General features: G+C 41.5%; 1 protein-coding gene across 3 annotated transcripts in view; it reads right to left on the bottom strand.

The window, feature by feature from the left end:
* The window catches only part of Zmynd8 (Zinc finger MYND-type containing 8), a 596,751-nt gene that overhangs the window by 277,833 nt on the left and 298,985 nt on the right, over positions 1-19,933 (bottom strand). For all 3 annotated transcript variants that reach the window (XM_068388417.1, XM_068388414.1, XM_068388416.1), the window contains exon 8: positions 9,402-9,498. In XM_068388417.1, the coding sequence (XP_068244518.1) occupies positions 9,402-9,498 (97 nt within the window). The remainder of the gene's footprint in view (positions 1-9,401; positions 9,499-19,933) is intronic.

Here is a 19,933-nt window from a genome sequence, read left to right as displayed (position 1 = left end):
TCCATTATACTTCGCAGAGATCTATTTTGCTTAAAGGCCACGGAAGTTGCTACAGCTCTAACTTCGTGCGTCTTCACTTTAAGCAAAGTTCGGTCTTCCTCACTCAGATGTGAATGAGCTTCTCGTATTAACAATCTGATAAAATATGACAAAGCATTCTTTGACATAGGTAAGGATGGTTTCTTAACTGAACACCATAAAGCTTCAGATTGGCCTCGTAAAGGTTTGGTACGCTTTAAATAGAACTTAAGAGCTCTAACAGGGCATAAGACTCTTTCTAGTTCATTGCCTACTATCTCCGATAAGCTGGGAATATCGAAAGATTTAGGCCAAGGCCGAGAAGGCAGCTCATTTTTGGGTAGAAAACCAAGATGCAGCGAACAAGTGGCTTTTTCGACGAAAATCCGATGTTCTTGCTGAAGGCATGAATCTCACTGACTCTTTTAGCCGAGGCTAAGCATACCAGGAAAAGAGTCTTAAGAGTGAGATCTTTCAGGGAGGCTGATTGTAGCGGCTCCAACCTGTCTGACATGAGGAATCTTAGTACCACGTCTAAATTCCATCCAGGGGTAGCCAAACGACGCTCCTTGGTGGTCTCAAAAGACTTAAGGAGGTCTTGCAGATCTTTATGTTGGAAAGATCTAAGCCTCTATGCCGGAAGACCGATGCCAACATGCTTCTGTAGCCCTTGATAGTGGGAGCTGAAAGGGATCGTCCTTTTCTCAGGTATAAGAGAAAATCAGCTATTTGAGCTACAGAGGTACTGGTCGAGGATACAGAAACTGACTTGCACCAGTCTCGGAAGACTTCCCACTTCGATTGGTAGACTCTAATGGAAGACGCTCTCCTTGCTCTAGCAATCGCACTGGCTGCCTCCTTCGAAAAGCCTCTAGCTCTCGAGAGTCTTTCGATAGTCTGAAGGCAGTCAGACGAAGAGCGTGGAGGCTTTGGAGTACCTTCTTTACGTGTGGCTGACGTAGAAGGTCTACCCTTAGAGGAAGACTTCTGGGAACGTCTACTAACCATCGAAGTATCTCGGTGAACCATTCTCTCGTCTCGCGGGCCAGAGGGGAGCAACTAACATCAACCTTGTCCCTTCGTGAGAGGCGAACTTCTGCAGTACCTTGTTGACAATCTTGAACGGTGGGAATGCGTAGAGATCCAGATGTGACCAATCTAGGAGGAAAGCATCTATATGTATTGCTGCTGGGTCCGGGACTGGAGAGCAATAGATTGGAAGCCTCTTGGTCAGCGAGGTTGCAAAAAGATCTATGGATGGTTTACCCCAAGTGGCCCAAAGTCTCTTGCACACATCCTTGTGGAGGGTCCATTCGGTTGGAATTACTTGCCCTTTCCGACTGAGACAATCTGCTATGACGTTCAAGTCGCCTTGGATGAACCTCGTTACTAGGGATATGTCTTGACCTTTTGACCAGATGAGCAGGTCCCTTGCGATCTCGTACAACGTCAGTGAGTGGGTACCTCCTTGTTTGGAGAAGTAAGCCAAGGCCATGGTGTTGTCCGAGTTTACTTCCACCACTTTGCCTCGAAGGAGATACTCGAAGCTTTTCAAGGCCAGATGAACTGCCAACAGCTCCTTGCAGTTGATATGCATGCTCCTCTGACTCGAGTTCCACAGACCTGAGCATTCCCGACCGTCCAGTGTCGCGCCCCATCCCAAGTCCGATGCCTCCGAGAAGAGAACGTGGTGGGGAGTCTGAACAGCCAGGGGAAGACCCTCTCTTAGGTTGATATTGTCCTTCCACCAAGTCAGACAAGACTTTATCTATCCGGAAATCGGGATCGAGACCGCTTCTAGCGTCTTGTCCTTTTTCCAGTGAAAAGCCAGATGGTATTGAAGAGGACGGAGGTGTAGTCTTCCTAGTGATACAAACTGTTCCAGGGATGACAGCGTCCCCACCAGACTCATCCACAGTCTGACTGAGCAGCGTTCCTTCTTCAGCATCTTCTGGATGGATAGCAGGGCTTGATCTATTCTGGGGGCTGATCGTCTTGTTGTTCAGCAACGTCCTCATCAGATAGTTCCTCATCCGAAAACTGATGAGGAAACGGCAACGGAGTGGGCAACGTCTGGCTCGCTGAGTCCGGTCGCACTGGTGCATGCGTGACGGAGCCGGACGCAACGTCATGGAATTGCTGCACAGTCTGTGAACTGTCAACAACCATGGGTGCGCGAGGAAGCACAGCGTCCACCCGAGACTGTCTAGACCGTCTGGGTTGTGCAGTCAACACCATACCGGGTTGCTGAGGTTGACGCACCGCGTCAAAACAAGTCACCTCTGATGGTTGTTGAACGTCCTGAACGTCAACAACCACCTCCGAGCGTCGCTTAACGTCAACGTGTGGCTGGCAACCCACACTGGGTCGCATCGGTGGAGGGACCACCTCAACTGGTAGACGCGAGAAGGTTACCTCAGCGTCAACAGGACGCACAACCGACCGGTTGGAAGGTTGTTGGCCAGATGGTTCGGCAGCAACCTTCTCCGCATTAAAGTCCTCTATCAAGGACGCAAGCTTGGACTGTATGTCTTGCAGCAAAGCCCATTTAGGGTCTACGGGAGCAGGTGCGGCAACAGACGGGGTTAGCGACTGAGGCGGTACCGCTTTCCATCCCTGAAAGCCTTGTTTATGCATGACATAATTGTACAGCAAAACTTCAAAGGCTCGAAAACAGCTGTGAAGTTGACCTGTAAAAAAACTTGGAGCGTCTCCTGGCCAGGCGCCAGGGAGAGTCTACGAGATTTGAGAAGTCTATCTGGGCAGAGGCAGGAACTCCCAAGCCGAGAACTTCTCTTGTGTCATATCAGACTCTCGCTCTATAAGCCAGTTTAAAAGAAGGGAAAGCAAAGGCTGTATCCCCCAAACTCCTCCTGGTGATAAACCAGTCGCCTAGCAGACGTAAAGCTCTCTAGGAGAGCGAGAGAGCACTAGCTTATAAACAACGGCTTCGAAGTAGCTAGGCCTAGTGTAAGCTCTGACGTTTAGGCGAACGAGGAGCAGCAGTTACAAAAAGATCCGGACAAAGATCCTTAAAAATCAGCATGATTTAATTAAAGTCCATAGAGGGCTAAGCAGCTTTAGGCTCCTCTCCGTCTGACAGAGTCCTCAAGGGAATATCAGTAGGAGGGGGAACAGCAACTTCCTCATCTAAAGGAACCTTGTCCGATAAAAGCTGAGTCTCAAGCAAGGGAGAGACCTACCGTGGTGGCAATGCTTTACAAGCAGAGTCTACACACACTGGTGCATTAGTAGCGGACCAGGACGCAACGTCATGTAACTGCTTGACAGTCTGTGAACTGTCAACAACTGAACTGTCAACAACAACAGGTGCGTGAGGACGCACAGCGTCCATTCGAGACTGCTTTGACTGCCTAGACTGAGCAGTCAAAACAACTCTAGAATACGGAGGTTGACGCACAGCGTCAAAACAAGTCAACTTCGATTGTTAGCGAACGTCCTGAACGTCAACAGGAGCATCAGCAAGTGGCCTAACGTCCAAATGTGGCTGAAAATCCACACGAGACCGCATCGAGTGTGGTTCTAAACAACCTGACTGACGTGACTTAGCTACGCCAACGTCAACAGGATGCACAAAGGAACGTTAGGTTGGCTGAAAGCCAGGATATCGATGAGATAAACGGCTAGACTCAACGGACTAATCGGCAGAATAGTCTTCCATAAGGGAGGCAAGCATATTCTGCATGTCTTGCCGTACAACCCATTAAGGATCAACGGAAATGGTTGCGGTAAGAGACGAGGGTAACGTCTGTGACCGCAACACTTTGCCAACAAAAAAGACTCTCGGAGTCTGTGTTACGCTTTTGTTAGGCGGCGAGCAGTTTTCCGATGACTGCATAGGGTCAGAGCTGTCCTAATGGCTGCAACCAGGACGCTGGACCTGTCCTGAAAGGACTGACTTTTGCTACCCTCATCAAAAGGTAGTAAATGCGAAATCAGGCGTATAATGCACCATTAATACCAGCAAAAAAAAACAGTAAACATCTTTTAAGATAAAAAATTTCAGTGGTTGGGGAAGAGAATAAACACTAGTTCATTCAAAACTACGTTTTCAATCTCTCACCGTACATTGCCTGGGGACGAGAATAAAACTAAAAACGTTTTATCCTTTCTCCCCGTACAGAGACTAGGGACGAGAGTAACTCGAGAACAACGTTACCCGCTTGAACGGAACGTTTTCTCTCCTCTCTCTCCCTCCGTCTCTATCTCTTTCTCTCTTGATTTCGCACCTAAGAGAAGAGCCCAATTACGTTTCGTCAAAAAAACATGTTATTTGACCAAAGGAAAAAACTGAAAGGTTTTTCAATTAAAAAGTTCCTTTAAAATAGAATTTAAAACATTTAAGCTTTGAAAGAAGAATGAACAAAACGTCAGAATCGATTTACTCTTTCTGCAAAGTGAAACCGTGATACACTCTCTCTCTATCGTAACGATAGAGCGCAAACTGCGTAGCATAAATAAACTAAACGTTAGTTCATCTTTGAAAACAGTACGAAGACTATTCAAAGAAATTCTTTCATAAAATATTTCATTTAAAAAGTTTTAAATCCTTAGCTCTTTAAAAGCTATTTACGATTTAAAGGGCTCAACGTTGATTAACTTCGGTTTCCAAGTTAGGACCGCCTACTCTCAGGAATGGTCGCATATAAACAAAACATTAAAATTTATTTTTTATGTTTATTATAAATGGAAAGTTAATCGAAGAGGAAAATCTATAATTAATTTATAACGTGATAAGATAATTACTAAAAGCCTAAACACACTTCCGTCTAAGGGAAGGGTCGGCCATTTAAAAGTCAAAGAAAGTCCATACTCTCTTTGTCACCAAAAATTAAATCTATCCAAAACGAGTTCAAGATTTAAGATGAAGATAAAACACCTGCACTGCGAAAGCTCAAACCAGAATATAGTACTTCACCAAAGATGATGGGAAAAACTCCAGGTTTCAACAGCGAGTAAAGTACGTCTTGTCGACACGTCGACAGAGAGAAAATTGAGTCTTTGTTTACATGGAGTTTGGTATCTGGCCGACAGTTGGCGCTGATGGGCACACCCGCAACCTGTATAGCGATCGCTGGCGAGTTTTTTGTACAGTTTTTTTGTCTGTCGAGCAACAGAGTTGCAGCTATATATTCCCCGGCTAAGTTAAATATTTAAAATTAGGTGTGTTAAGCAGAGCAGAGCCAGCACCGGAGGCGGCCATTTTAGAACCGCTGTTGTACACCATAAATGCTTTATTTATTTAGTAGTACGACGTCCCCAGTATTTAGCTATAAGGAAATTCTAGCTATTTAGGCAAAATTATACTAGTGAAGATAAGATTTACACATGTAATATTTCCTCTTCTGATAAAACGTTTCGATCGTATATGATAGGGCCTCGGTGGTACTAGTGTAGCCGAGATCCCGACTCGAGTTAGGCTAGCCTAACTCGTTTTAGTTTACTTTAATAACATTATCCCCATTTAACCTCTCGTATCATATTACTAATTCGGTCGGAGATATAGATATCTCCTAGAATTACTATCATAATTCAATACTCTTCTCTTTTAGAGAAACCCTTCCTTCCCCCTGAGTGCCACCAGCCCAGGCGACAACCCTATCTTTCGTCATTGCCATTGAGTAGTGTACTCCGGCTTGACTGGGATAATGTTTTCTGTCGATCCTCTCTGCCAGTGAGTATCCCGGCTTTGAAATACAACAGTAACTCAAGGTATTCTGTCTTGTTGCCGGCAATGCTACCGATGGGGGAATAGTCATTCCCCTGGCGGTTACACCGTTGCCGACATAGGAAGCTCAGCTTCCCTAGTCCACAACTGACAGTGGGTAGTACAATTGCCACCATCTTTCTCCCTTGTGGACTAGAAGACATGTCTTATATCCGACAATGTCTCAGGCTAGGGAATCGTTATTCCTCTGCCGCCCAAGACGGCGCTGGTATAGGAAACTATGTTTTCTTGATTTGCAGCCGAAAGTAGGAGGCATACCTGCCGCCTCCGTTCTATGTAAAATATAAGAATTAAAACACTTCTTCGAAATAAATTGATCACCAAAAATCTTGAAAGACTTTCTCAATAAGCCAATTTTTTGTGCAATTGAAGAAGACACAGACCTAATGTGTTTCTCAAAAGTAAATTTGCTGTCGAGAATCACACCTAAAATTCTAAAATAGTCATACAAATTTAAAGAAACATTGTCAATACTGAGATCCGGATGTTAAGGATCCACTGTCCTTGACCTACTTACAATCATACTTTGAGTTTTGTTAGGATTCAACTTCATACCTCATAATTTGCACCATGCACTAATTTTAGCTAAATCTCTATTAAGGGATTCACCAACCTCAGATCTACATTCAGGGGATGGAATTGATGCAAAGAGAATAGCATCATCTGCTTATGCAACAAGCTTGTTTTCTGGGCCAAATCACATGTCATGTGTATATAGTATGGAAAGTAATGGGCCAAGAACACTACCCTGTGGAACACCAGATATCACATTCCTATGATCATTATGGTGCCCATCAACAACAGCTATTTTGAGAGCTATTACTTAAAAATTCAATAACAATGCTAAGAAACGAACTGTTTCAGTTTGAAAACAAGGGCCTCATGATTAACACGGTTAAAGGCAGCACTAAAATCAAGGCCAATCATACGAACTTCCTGACCACAATCAAGGGATTGCTGTACAGCATTGGAGATTGTAAGAAGGGCATCACATGCTCCAAGGCCTTTATGAAAACCAAACTGCAAACTAGGGAATAGAGGATTACCTTCAGCAAACCTATTAAGACGTTTTGACAGAAGACGTTCAAAAACTTTAGATAATATGAGTTATGGAAATTGGGCAGCAATCACTTGGACTTGAGCTACCACAAACAGATTAACACAGAGGAGTAACATTACCAATTCTCCAACAAGTGCTAACTTGCGCAATATAACAGATCATTTTGGAGCTAAGATATCTGCAGTCTATAAAAGAAAGGAAAAATACCATTTGGGTCTATACCTCCATAAGCATCAAGGTCCATCAACAGAGCTTTAATTTCACGAGATCAAAAAGCTAAACTAGTTAATCTAGCCTAAGGAAAACAGGAATGAGGAAGTTTCAAGTTTTTCATTACTCTGTATACTGTCAAAAACATCTGCCAAAAGGGTTGACTTTCCCTAGGGACAGTGAGTGACTGAGCCATCTGGTTTAAGTAAAGGAGGAACTGTTGTATCTACACCAAAGAGTGCAGAATTAAGGGTAGACCACCATTTATGTTCTTGAGTTGTAACAGAAAGGGTTTCTTTTATGGTTAAATTGTATTCCTTTTCAGTTGAGGCATAAACTCTCCGAGCAAAAGCTAAGATGAGTACAGTTATTCCAGATCAAATCTGATCTGTTAGAAGTTTTATTCCATCTGTGACCAAGTTTTGGAATGATCTTCCTTATCAGGTGGTTGAATCAGTAGAACTTAAAAAGTTCAAATTCGCAGCAAATGTTTTTATATTGAACCTGCTTACTTAAGTCCTTTCATAGATTATATATCAAATATCTGTTTTAATGTTAAAGTTTTCAAAATATTTCATTTTAATTTTTCAAAACATATCGTTTATTTATTTCCTTTCCTCACTGGGCTATTTTTCCCTGTTGGAGCCCTTGGGCTTATAGCATCTTGCTTTTCCAACTAGGGTTGTAGCATAGCTAGCAATTATATTAATAAATAACTATCCAAGGAAGCTTGTTTTTGTGTGCTTCTTTAAATGTTCCTGAAACTACTCTGGCAAATGCTATTAAGCAGCTGCTCAAGAAGCTTACCTTTGTAAACTTTTTCTGGGTGTCTCTTTTCTACAAGAGCGGCCATTTTACGGTAGCAACCTAGAGCATCCTTAATTTCTGCCATTGTCATAGGGTCATCCTCCACCTCCTCGCCTCTAGAGAACTGTTTAGAATGACGTTCACTTGCATGGCCTCCAGGTCATCCGTAAGTTCCTCTTGGTGCTCCTCGAGAAGCTTATTAATGTCGTCCTTATCAACTAGGAGACCCAAGGACATCGCCCTTCTAACGATCTCGGCAACCTCAGATTGAGCAACAGGTTCAGGATTGTCAACTTTTTCAGCGTCGTCTTCAGCTTGGACTACGTGGAAGCCCACGAAATCTCATACGGAGACGGCATCAGGCCACAGCTTTTTCCACTCAGAGTTCTAAATGCACTTCAAAACCTTCCACCAAGCTGTATCGATGAGTCGAAGGCATATCACATCAAAATGCTCCTTCCAAAATTCACGCAGGGTGATATTTGTGCTGTCATTGATTTCGAAACATCTCTTCATGTTTGAAATCACTTGCTGGTCCATGGGCTGGAGGAGAAGGGTGGTGTTAGGCACAAGGTAGAGAACCTTGACAAAATAATACTCCGCTGGGATATCTTCCTCGAGGCCAGGAGTGTGAGCGGGGGCACTATCAAATACCAGCAGGCCTTTCAGGGGGAGGCGCTTCTCTTCCAAATATTTTTTCAAGGTAAAGCCAAAACAAAGATTTAAACACTCGGTAAACTAGCGTCTTGTTACCCAGGCTTTTGTATTAGCTCTCCACATCACTGAAAGCCTTGAAGGCTTGAGGAATCTTGGAGTGATACACCAGCAGGGGCTTCACCTTACAATCGCCACTGGCCTTTTGCACAGAGTACAAGGGTAAGCTTGTCCTTTACAGGCTTATGCTTGGGTAACTTCTTTTCTTCTGACATGATGTATGTCTGATGAGACATTTTCTTAAAAAAAAAAAAAAAAAAAAATTGAAGACTTGCTGGAAACTATAGCCTTGCCAAAGAGTCAACTCATAGAACACCTCAACAAAGGCTTCGGCCACTTTCGTGTCTGAGCTAGTAGCCTACCCATGCCGCACCACCTAATGAACGCCAGACAGTCTCTTAAATTTTTGAAACCACTCCCGAGAAGCCTTGTACTCTGGGGGTGCCTGTTTCGAGGTCCATTCTTCTGCATTGTCTTCAGCCTGAGCACGAACAAGATCACCAAAAGTGGGGCTGGCCTTCTAGCAGATTATACAGTGAGCCCTCGTTTATCGTGGTAGATAGGTTCCAGACCCGACCGCGATAGGTGAAAATCCGCGAAGTAGTGACACCATATTTACGTATTTATTTAACATGTATATTCAGACTTATAAAACCTTCCCTTGTACATAGTACTGTTAACAAACTACCCTTTAATGTACAGAACACTTAATGCATGTACTACAGTACCCTCAACTAAAACAGGCACAAATATTAAATGCGATTTTATATCATGCGTTTCCTAAACACGCCAAAAAACTAACTTTACTTTTTCTACAAATAAAGTAATGAAAAAGAAAAATACCTCTTGAAGACATGATTCCAGTGTTTTATTACGGTTCTTCAAAGGAGTTGGCATTTGCTCAGAGAAGAGGAAGCACTCCTTGATAGGAACCCAGGACCTGTAAATAAAATTTTATTGTTCATAGTTCTCCCTGGCATTCCTTATATGAGTGTATAAATATGTGTTGTGAAACACTTACCATTCTTCTTATATTTAATCTACCGTCATGTTGTCTATGTACTACGAGCAATTATTATGGTTAGACTACCATGTACTTTGATGATAACATAATAATAATATTAGTAATACTGCTGATTAATATAATCTTCAACAATATAATAATATAAAAAATAATAGATACCATTATAAACTCAATTTTGAAGTTGAATTTAATTATTTCAACACTTACATATGGTGTGAAGTGATTGTATTAACAATGCCTTCTCCAAGCTATCACCATCTTGGCTTTTCCTTCATCTAAGATATAGGTAAAGTACTGTGAAGAGAAATTACCACTGGGAGGGGGGAATGTGTGGAAACCTCCATGAATATCAGGTATTAGAATATTTTAATTTGTTCATAAACTATTTATTTCAATGAAAATTCCTGAAATTCATGTACTGTACACATTGCTCTGGTTGGAGGGATAATGATATTCGGTCTAGAAAGCGTAGGGTAAACATAAAAAGTCCTAAAATTGAACACCTTCCCTTTGAACTTAATTGGACTACATATATCTTGGTCCTTTTACTGTGATTTGTACACAGTCCTAATTAAAAAAAAAGTGGTACACTACACAAAATTTCTATACTTTATCAAATTTAATTTTTTGTGCTTGAGCCATGTTCGTTCTGATGGAAGCTCCTCATTGGCAGCTTTCTACTTGGGATACTTCTGCAAGTGATATACGAGAGAGGTATTATGGAGTTCTAACCTCCGCAGCAAATATTCCAAGAGATATTGTTTATAAACCAGGGACGTGTTTAAAACAAGCCATGGCTATCCTTCCCCAAATAGAGATAACCATGTCTCAAAGGATATGGGATAGGATAGAATACGTGGGCGAGAAAGCCATTACAACTCCCGATCTCAATGTGCCATAACTAACACGTTTCCTGTAAAACCATTCCTTTTTGCAGATGCCATATTGACGATTGCTTGGAGTTTTTTCTGCTTGTTTTCATATCTTTTTGAGTGATTTAGCAATCATGGATGCTCCAGCTTCTTCCTCATTGACTAAGTTGAGTACCATTTTCTTGTGTTATACAATTTTTCGTTTCCAACCCCCTTTTAACTCGATGTGCATGCTTTTTATTGCCTGGGGCCGGCATGTGGTCGACACCGGCGCATCATGTATCCGAATCGCTCTGAAATGCTTAGTCATATTATTGTAGGAATGTTTTATATTATTCTTTTACAAGTGTGTTATGATTATGGGGTATCCCACTTTTTTACTGGTGCTACACATGCATTTTTTTTATCAATCTTGACTTAGGCTACCTCTACCTTGGCCGGTAGCATGACTGGTGAATTTTCACTTGTGCACCATCCCCTTCTTTATCCTAATCTTACTGGTTTTGTGAGACTGCCCATCCTCCCATGCTGTTGATTCTTCATAGAAGGGAGCTGCAGACTTAAAGGTCCCTCTGGGAGTTGGATAGTGTTTTACAGTTGTCCTAGGTGACAGGTAGATCCCCTCGTGCCGCCATATCCATTCTTATGCTTCCTTCTTAGTTTTTAGTAGGCTATGGCTGGTTGTGAAGACTTGTCCTATGTGCCCTATAACTGCAGGCCTCTTAGAACACCATTCTTGTTCTAATATGGCAATTAGGCCTTCCTCTCCCCCTCGTGCCTGCTAGTGTGTCTACCTGCTGTGGAACTTTGTTCCCATCCCTGTCTAGTCCCATGGCAACATAAGTACTCTTTGTTGCCACTATTGGATAGGATAGCTTGTAGGCTATCTAACCTGGCCCTAGGTGGATGAGATTTTTCCCATCCATTGGATTAATTCTCTCTGCCAGCTTAGAGACCACTCTTGGGTGGTTTCTCTGTCCCTTCCCTTTCCTTGTTAGGCCATAACCTGACTGTACTGGGAACTACAGTTCCTCTTGTCTAGTCACCTTACCCAAGCATTTGAGTTTTTCCCTCATCTGCTAAGTGGGCTAGGCTAGTCTGCACAGTTTTTCCTATGGCCTAACCCTATCCAGGCAAAGAGTTGGTACCCTTGGGGTTCTTCTCTGATGCCTTAGAAGTTGCCTGTTCTGTGTCTGCAGCTTCTCATCTTAAGCTATGTACCTCTTGCTGCAGAGTCTTGACTCCTTTGTCTGGTTAGCCTGTCTTGGCAGAACTGTCGCCTTCTGTCCCTGCTTCTGGTCTTGTCAGCTTGAGTTCTTCTAACATTGGATGTGTGTTGGCTATGGGACGTTCTCTCTGTCGCCTTAGCTGCAGCCTTAGACTGGTCATCTACTCCTTCTCCTTTTCCATACCCGAGGAACATTGTCCTCTGAAGTTGGTCGATTGGATTCCACCTGGTTGCCAAGATATCCTTTGAATTTATAATTCTTGGCGTCTTAGCTGTACTGTACGGCTCTCATTATCTTACGGGCTAAAACCCCCTCTTTTCACGAGTTAATGATAATGACTAGATCTTGGGAGGTTTCCTCATTCGCTGCCTTTCATTCTTGCACCTCTCCCCGGATTGTGGACCCTTCCTTATGATATTGTCGACTCTCTTCTTGTCGACTTGAAAATGCCTCTGCCGGGTTGTGTCAACATAACTGGGTGTTGAAAGGTCAGTTTTATAACATGGTTGCTAAAAATAGTTGCCACCTTAAACCCAGCTACTGCCGCTTTGGGGGCAGTGAATTTGCCATCTTAGGAGGTGCAGGTGTTCCTTTGATATGACCTTTTACTCCATATTCCTACCACACTGTCATTGATAGTTTTTCCTAAATCTCCAATGATTTCTGAGCTGTTTGGCATGAGTCTCAATTGTATTGTAGTCATAGCTATATCATAGTTGGCACGAATATTTGGGCTAGGATAATTTTTTCAAGCATATTTTTTCAGTAAAATTTTTATATATGCTCAATTTAAGAATGAAAGTTTATTTAATGATTTGTACTCGAAATCTTTCCTTTTTTACAGGTTGATGATGAAATATAGTATTCAACAGTCACCTGTACCAGGTGAGTCAGGTTGCCCTGTGGCCACAAGACTTGCCAGAAACATGAGGACTGTCATGTTTCCGAAGGGTCTCTTGCAATATGGGAAACTACTAACAGTCAGGTTTGCAAGGATTTGCTACACACCAGCTTTCACGCCATCGACGTCTCCCTAGATGTGCAAGCGTGGAGTCGGAAGACAATTCGTCACTAGGTTAGAGGCTTCCAGAAGAGCTCTCAACAAGGTGCCCCTTATCTTCTTTCCATGGAACTTAAGGACCTCAACTTTCCCAAAGCCGAGGTGACCGCCATTTTTGGTCACTACTTACCAACTGTTCAACTCCCGCTGGTACCATTAGATCATGCGGATGATGTTCAAGACGCTATGTAAGTAACGAGCCTAGATTCCGACATGTCGACAACTTCTTCTATGACATCAGAGAGGAAGGGGATCCTGCTGACCACGGAAGCCTCTGCTGAGTCACTGGATGTACATCAGGTGAGTACAGTTCCCAGTACTTCTTCAGCTTGTTCCCTAATCCCTGCATCTCAGGCCCCAGCATCTACTTTGACCCTTGTTCCTACAACAGATAAACCTTTGTTTCCATGTCGAATGGAATTTATGGCATCCATAAAAGCTTTCATGGATAATTCACATGTTAAACATGAACATGCTCAAGCGTCACTAGAGGCAAAATACACTTTACAAAAGGCACCTACTTCTCAGGATCCATCAGCTTAGAGCCTGCCTGAATGTTAAGTTAAGAACCCTTGGCATTATGCTGACCATAAGGCTTTAAGTGAAGGGTATTCCACATCAGAGAAGGTTTTGGTTCTCAGCCAGTCTCTGACTTGGAATACTTTCCCTCGATTTATAGTTATCCTTACTGCTATGTAAGGCTTAACTCGGAAGCATCCAGTAGGGGTGATATGATCCTTAAGGAAATGATCATCCTGGACCACAGCAAGGCTCAGTCTCTTTTGGTCAAGGGGGCCGGACGGCTAATGTCGTTTTTTTAATGACAGGACTTTGACATTCATAACACTTGATAAGGTGACTTTGGACATCTCCAACCTGCATAGGATTTTTGCCTTTGACCTTCAGTTTTGCGACGCTATGGCGATTCATCCTGAAAATTAGTTTTTTTTTTTTTAAATATTATCTCCTCCCTTGATAGATAATATTAAGACATGGAATTACTACTCTATATAAACCTGATGTAGACTTCCAATCAAATAGTTTTTTTTTTTCTAAAGGTCATCTTTTTGCTAGATATGAATTTTTACATTATGGTAAAAAAAAATAAACCCTATACATCAGGGAAAAAATTAAGAAAAAAAAATGGAAAAAAATGAAAAAAAGGGCTTAATTTTTTTGTTTTATAATTTCTGAATTCTATACCAAATTTATATGCTATATTTTTAAAACTAAGGGAAAAGATAGAATTTGAAAGTCAATAAGTATAGTTTTGAGATACGGGCATTCAAAGTTTTCCTTTGTATTTTTACAAAGACAATATTAATGTATCATGATTATTATAAATTTTACATTCTTTTTTGGATATTAATAAACCAAAACAATGTTATAATTTAATCATAAATGAAGATTCCTTTGCTCAATGTCTTGCTTCTGTGAGGCAAGGCAGCCCCTCCTCCATCCACACTACTCTCTCCGTCACTAACTCTGCTAATATCGCGCATATTACCCACTCATGAACTCTTATTAGAGCCAATTTTCTTCTTCCTTATATTAGCAAGATGTTGAAATTGTCTTTTCCTTATTGGCATGATGAAATTCTTGCCGAAACCAAGAAAAAGTAGTTTTAAAACAAGTGAATGTCAGAGGTCAAACTCAAACGTGTACTCTCTCTGAGGTTTGTCCTAACACTGAGGGCTGAAGGGGGTAATACTTCGTCTTGTGACTCAGGGAATCTATACAGATGCCATTACTCACAATTTTTTTATTATATTAAAATGTTATAATTATCAAAATTTACGATACCTGAAGAAATACTGCACTTCTTGTAGGGATCAATGTTTTCGGCTTATCGAGTTACTTTTACTAATTACCCTGTAACTATGAAAGTAAGAGGAATTTTGACAAAATATTTTGTAGACGCTTTCTCCATTACCATACAAAGCTCAATGAATATTTTCAGGTGTTTTTCGTCCTATACCACCATATATTGGCATATCGGCTTGTATACCAGTATATTGGGGTATACAATGAAAAAGAACATTGTTTTCCTTTATTAATATCCAAAAAAAATATAAAATTCATAATAATCATGAATTAATAATATTGACTTTGTAAAAATACAAAAGAAATCTTTGAATGCCCGCGTCTCAAAACTATACTTATTGACCTTCAAATTTGATCTTCTCCCTTAGTTTTAGAGATATAGCATTGAAAATTCATACATAACTTAGGAAGACATTATAAAACAATAAAATACGGCCCTTTTATCCAAATTGTGTTTAATATTTTTTCTTTATCTTTTCCCTGCTTATTTTTTACAATAATAAAAAAATTCAAGTCTAGCAAAAGATAGACTTTTAGGGGAAAAAAAACTATTTGATTGGAGGTCTACATCAGGTCTTTATGGGGTATTAATTCCAGGACTTAATACTAATTATCAAGGGAGGAGACAGAGTTTGAAAAACACTCATTTTCAGGATAGATCTCCCTGGCGTCACAAAACCGAAGGTCAGCGGCAAAAATCCTACGCAGTCTGGAGATATCGTGTCACCTTATTAGGTGGTATGAATGTCAAAGTCCTCTTCTTAAAAAAAAACGTCATTAGCTCGCCGGCCCCCCAAGGAGCTAAATACAGCCGAATTTTCTAATACCCAACTTTCTGCTTTCGGCAGGAAGCAGGCCATCTTTGTAGCTCCCAAGGATACTGTCTTTCCCTCTGCCTTTAAATACTTCGTGGAGAGTCGATCATCACCAGTGCTACAGGAGTGCAAATCTGACTCCCTAACCCTTCCTTATGATTCAGACATTTGGGAATATGTCCAACATACTTTTACTGTCGAAAAACTAGATAAAGACATCAGAGGTAAGAGGTTTAATGAAAAACTGTCTAGAATTCCTGAATCCCAATTAAAGGACGAATTGGAAGCTAAAGAGAGACTATCTGCTTCTTTATCCTTCCAATCCTATCTGGAGATGCAAATTGGAAACTATTCCAAATCTGATCTCTTCCCGGTCTTGGCAAGGACTCGCCTAGCCATAATCCAGAGAGATCTCCAAGCTTTCTTCCTAGCCAGAAGAGCATGTAGAGAGCATGTCTTAGCCACTGCAACGATCAGGTATGCACCTAGAAATCTGATCAACTCCAATATCTGGGGGAAAGACCTCTTCCCCAAGAAATTGGTTAAGGAAGTCATGAATAGAATGGCCCAGGAAAACAAGAGCCTTATAAACAAATGGAGTATGACCTCTAAAAGGAAATTTACCCCAGGAGAACACAACTACATTTCCCCTTGTCAGAGCTCAAAAGAGCATTGGGGTAGGGGAAGGACTGGAAGGGGCGGTCAGTTTAGAGGTCGTGGAAGCAGAGGCAAGGCAATTAAGGAAGCAGGTCCATCACAACAATGAGGACGTACCAGTAGGGGGACGGCTTTACCTTTTCAGCGCTCAGTGGAATTTTGATCCCTGGCCTCACAGCATAGTCTCACAGGGATTAAGCTGGAAATCAAACAAAAAGCAATCCAGTTCAAGAGGTTCTTCCAATCCACAACCCCATTTTTAGAGGATTATGTACAGGATCTTCTCCGGAAGGGAGTCATCCGTTGCACAAAATCCATGAACTTTCAAGGGGTGCTATTCCGTGTGCCCAAGAAAGATTCAAACTATTCTGGACTTATCCCCACTAAACATAATCATTCTGAATGACAAGTTCCAGATGCTGACTATCTCACAAATATAGACCCTATTACCCCAGGGGGCCTACACCATCTCTATAGATCTTCCAATAGGTGGGCACTTCTCCCTCTACCATGGTTTTAGACTGGCAAGAAAGGCTTACGTATTCAGATCTATGCTCTTCGAGCTCAATATAGCTCCAAGGATTTTCACGAAGCTAGTCGAGGCCATCATCCAACAATTACATAACAGAGGCCTCCAGGTGATGGTATACCTGGTCAACTGGCTGGTCTGGGCTGCAATGAAGTTAAGAGTGTCTTCATAAAGGTCAAGAAATTCGTACAGTCTCTGGGCTTTCTGATCGACTTCTAAAAGTCTAGGCTGTCTCCATCTCAAGAATTCAGTGGCTAGGACTTCACTGGAATCTAAAATCACACACCCTCTCTCTACCGCAAGGCAAGAGAAAGGAAATCGCAAACTCTGACAGGTGGCTACTTCGTTCAAGAGTACTCACCAGGTGGCAACAGGAGAGTCTTAAGTTCACTGCAGTTTGCTGCCGTGACAGACCCAATCTTAAAAGCAAGACTCAAAGATGCCAACAGAGTATGGAGAAGAAAGACATCAAATGCTCGGAGAGATCTTCGCCACAAAACCTCGGTCTTACTGCGGAAGCAGCTCCAGCAAAGGTCCACTACCAAGAACTTATCAACACACGTCCCTCTACAGTACCCTTCTCCGCTTGTGACAATTCACACGGACACTTCGGAACAAGGTTGGTGGGGACATTCCCCTTTCAAGAAAGTACAGGGCTGGTGGTTAATCACTTTCCAGAAATTTTATATCAACATTCTGGGAGCTATGGCAGTGTTTCTGACTCTAAACAGACTGAACCCAAAGATGAAATCACACCAAATTAGTCATCGGCAGCAAGACGATAGTCTACTGTGGCTACAGACAGGGCTCCATATCTCCTCAGATGAACCATGTGATTCTAGCCATCCTCACTTTAGCAAAGAGGAGGAATTGGCATCTCTCAACAGTTCACCTAGAAGGGGTTAGTAATGTGACGGCAAATGCTTTGTTAAGATCCAAGCCTCTGGAAACAGAATGGTCTCTGGATGCAAAATCATTGTTTCATTCCAGACCAAGTCCCAGAACTGCAAATAAATCTCCTTGCAACGAGCTTCAACAAGAACCTTCCCCGGTATGTAGCACCAAACTTGGATTCTGAAGTGAAAGGTACGGATGCCATGTCACTGGATTGGAACCAGTGGTCTCACATCTACCTATTTCCATCATTAAACCTCCTAATGAAAGTCCTGAACAAACTGCAGACTTTCAGGGGAACAGCAGCACTAGTGGCTCCCTAGTGGCTCAAGAGATATTGCTAACCTCTTGTCCTGGAACTCAAACCTCTCTAGTAATGTCCCAGAATCTTCATCAGAAGACTGTCAATGCTTCCTCTTAGATAACAAAAACCTTTAGCTAATGATTTTCTCGCCTAACGGCTCAAAGAAAGTTCGAGGTTCAAAAGAGTGACTTGACTTCATAGAAGAGTACAAATCCAACACCACAAAACGACAATAATTGTCTTCCTGGAAAAAATGCATTGCATTCGTAAAAAGTCATCAGCCCTCGTCTCTTACTATGGACTTATGTATTTCTTTTTTATTTTATTGCATGATCAAGGACTGACCCCTATAACTATTGCCTCATGTAAGTCGGCACTAACTCAACCCATTGCTTATGCTAAATTGGAACCTAATGCTCCTCCCAAGGCTATTTCATGGTCGTTGGATAAGGTCTTAAACTTCGCCTCCTTGATAGATAACGCCACTACCTCTCTGAAAGATCTATTCAAAAGTTTATCTTTTTGTTTGCTATGGCTTCTGGTGCTAGAATCAGTGAGATTGTGAGCCTTTTAAGGATGATGGACACACTGAACCCTCAGAATTGGAGGAGGTAAATCTTTACCCATATGATGCATTCCTGGCAAAAAAAATTAACTTCTCACAAAAAGATAGAGCCCTTGAAGATTGTTCCACTACAGGAGGATTCTTCTCTGTGCTCTGTGGAATGCCTTAAGACCTACCTGTTAAAGAGCCAGGCCTTTAAAGGCACTTAACTTTTTAAAGGGGAGATGACAGGATCTAACCTTTCTCTGAAACGGATACGATCCAAACTCAACTATTTCATCAGGTCATGATTCGACGAAAGTTGCCTCTTCCTTGAATTTTTTTCCAATCTATGTCCTTTGTAGGCTTTCAGGCTTACACAGGATGGACATCTTCAAGAATGTTCTTTATACATTACTTATATCAGTTGGAAGAGATTAAACACTTTGTGTGGCCATTGGTAGTGTGAATAAACCAGCTTCTTAAGTGCTATGCATGGACTCTTATGGACTGCATAGTTGGGACTTCTCAGTCTACATTGTGCAAGGGGACTAATCTTCTTATTTTCAAAGTACTATTTAATAGTACTTTGAAAATGAGTCAAAGGTGATATTTTACTTTTACATCATGATTGTTTCTATTTACTACTCTGTTACATAATTTTAGGGTCTGAAAACTTTGGTTTTCTGTACATATCTACTTTACATAATGTAGCAATGGTTAATGTTATATTTATGAACCTTTGGAAACAATAAAAGATTACTGTTCTTTTTGCATTTACTTTCATTGGACCTACTGTTCAAAATAAAAGCAGTGTACCTCAAATTTTTAACCCTCCTTTCATAGACTTCGGTCTGTACATTTACTGGAGACAAAGATCTTATTCACAGTGAGTTGGACTGTACTACTGAATTCCTTTGCTCCTACTTATTTTCCAATCATATCGCTTGCACTCATAGCTTGGTACCTTAGTTAACAATGCTAAGGGTAGTACGGTTATGTCTTTGAGAGATAAAGGGTTAAAACTCTCCTGGCCACAACTGAGAATAATAATTCTCGGGTACACTTCCATCAGGACGACATGGCTTGAGCCAAAAAAAAAACAGATTTTGATATAGGAAAAATCTATTCTTGGGAGAGATAGTCATGTCGTCCTGATGCCCCACCCGTTACTTTTATCCCCTCCCAATTCTCAATGTGAGGACTTGGCGTCATGCGATGGCTGTTCCTGGGAAGGTTTTACAAGAAACGAGTTTGTTGTAGCAAAATGAGATGGGGAGTTGTAACAGCTCTCTTGCCCACATATCCTATCCTATCCCATATCCTTCAAGACAAGGTTAACTCCTTTCGAGAAAGGATAGCCATGGCTTGTTTTAAACATGTCCTTTGTTTATTATTATTTTCATTGAAATTACTGGCCAAGCTACAACTCTAGTTGGAAAAGCAAGATGCTATAAGCTTAAGGGCTCCAAGAGGGAAAAATAGCCCAGTGAGAAAAGGAAACAAGGAATTAATAAACAATTTAAGTAATGAAAAATGAAAATAAAATATTTTAAAACACATTAACATTAAAACAGATAATTCATATATTGTTTTGCCTATTTAGACCTCTAAATACAATTT

Source organism: Palaemon carinicauda, chromosome 15 (genome assembly GCF_036898095.1).
Source record: "Palaemon carinicauda isolate YSFRI2023 chromosome 15, ASM3689809v2, whole genome shotgun sequence".
Lineage (NCBI taxonomy): Eukaryota > Metazoa > Arthropoda > Malacostraca > Decapoda > Palaemonidae > Palaemon > Palaemon carinicauda.
This window is presented reverse-complemented; position numbering and strand designations above follow the sequence as displayed.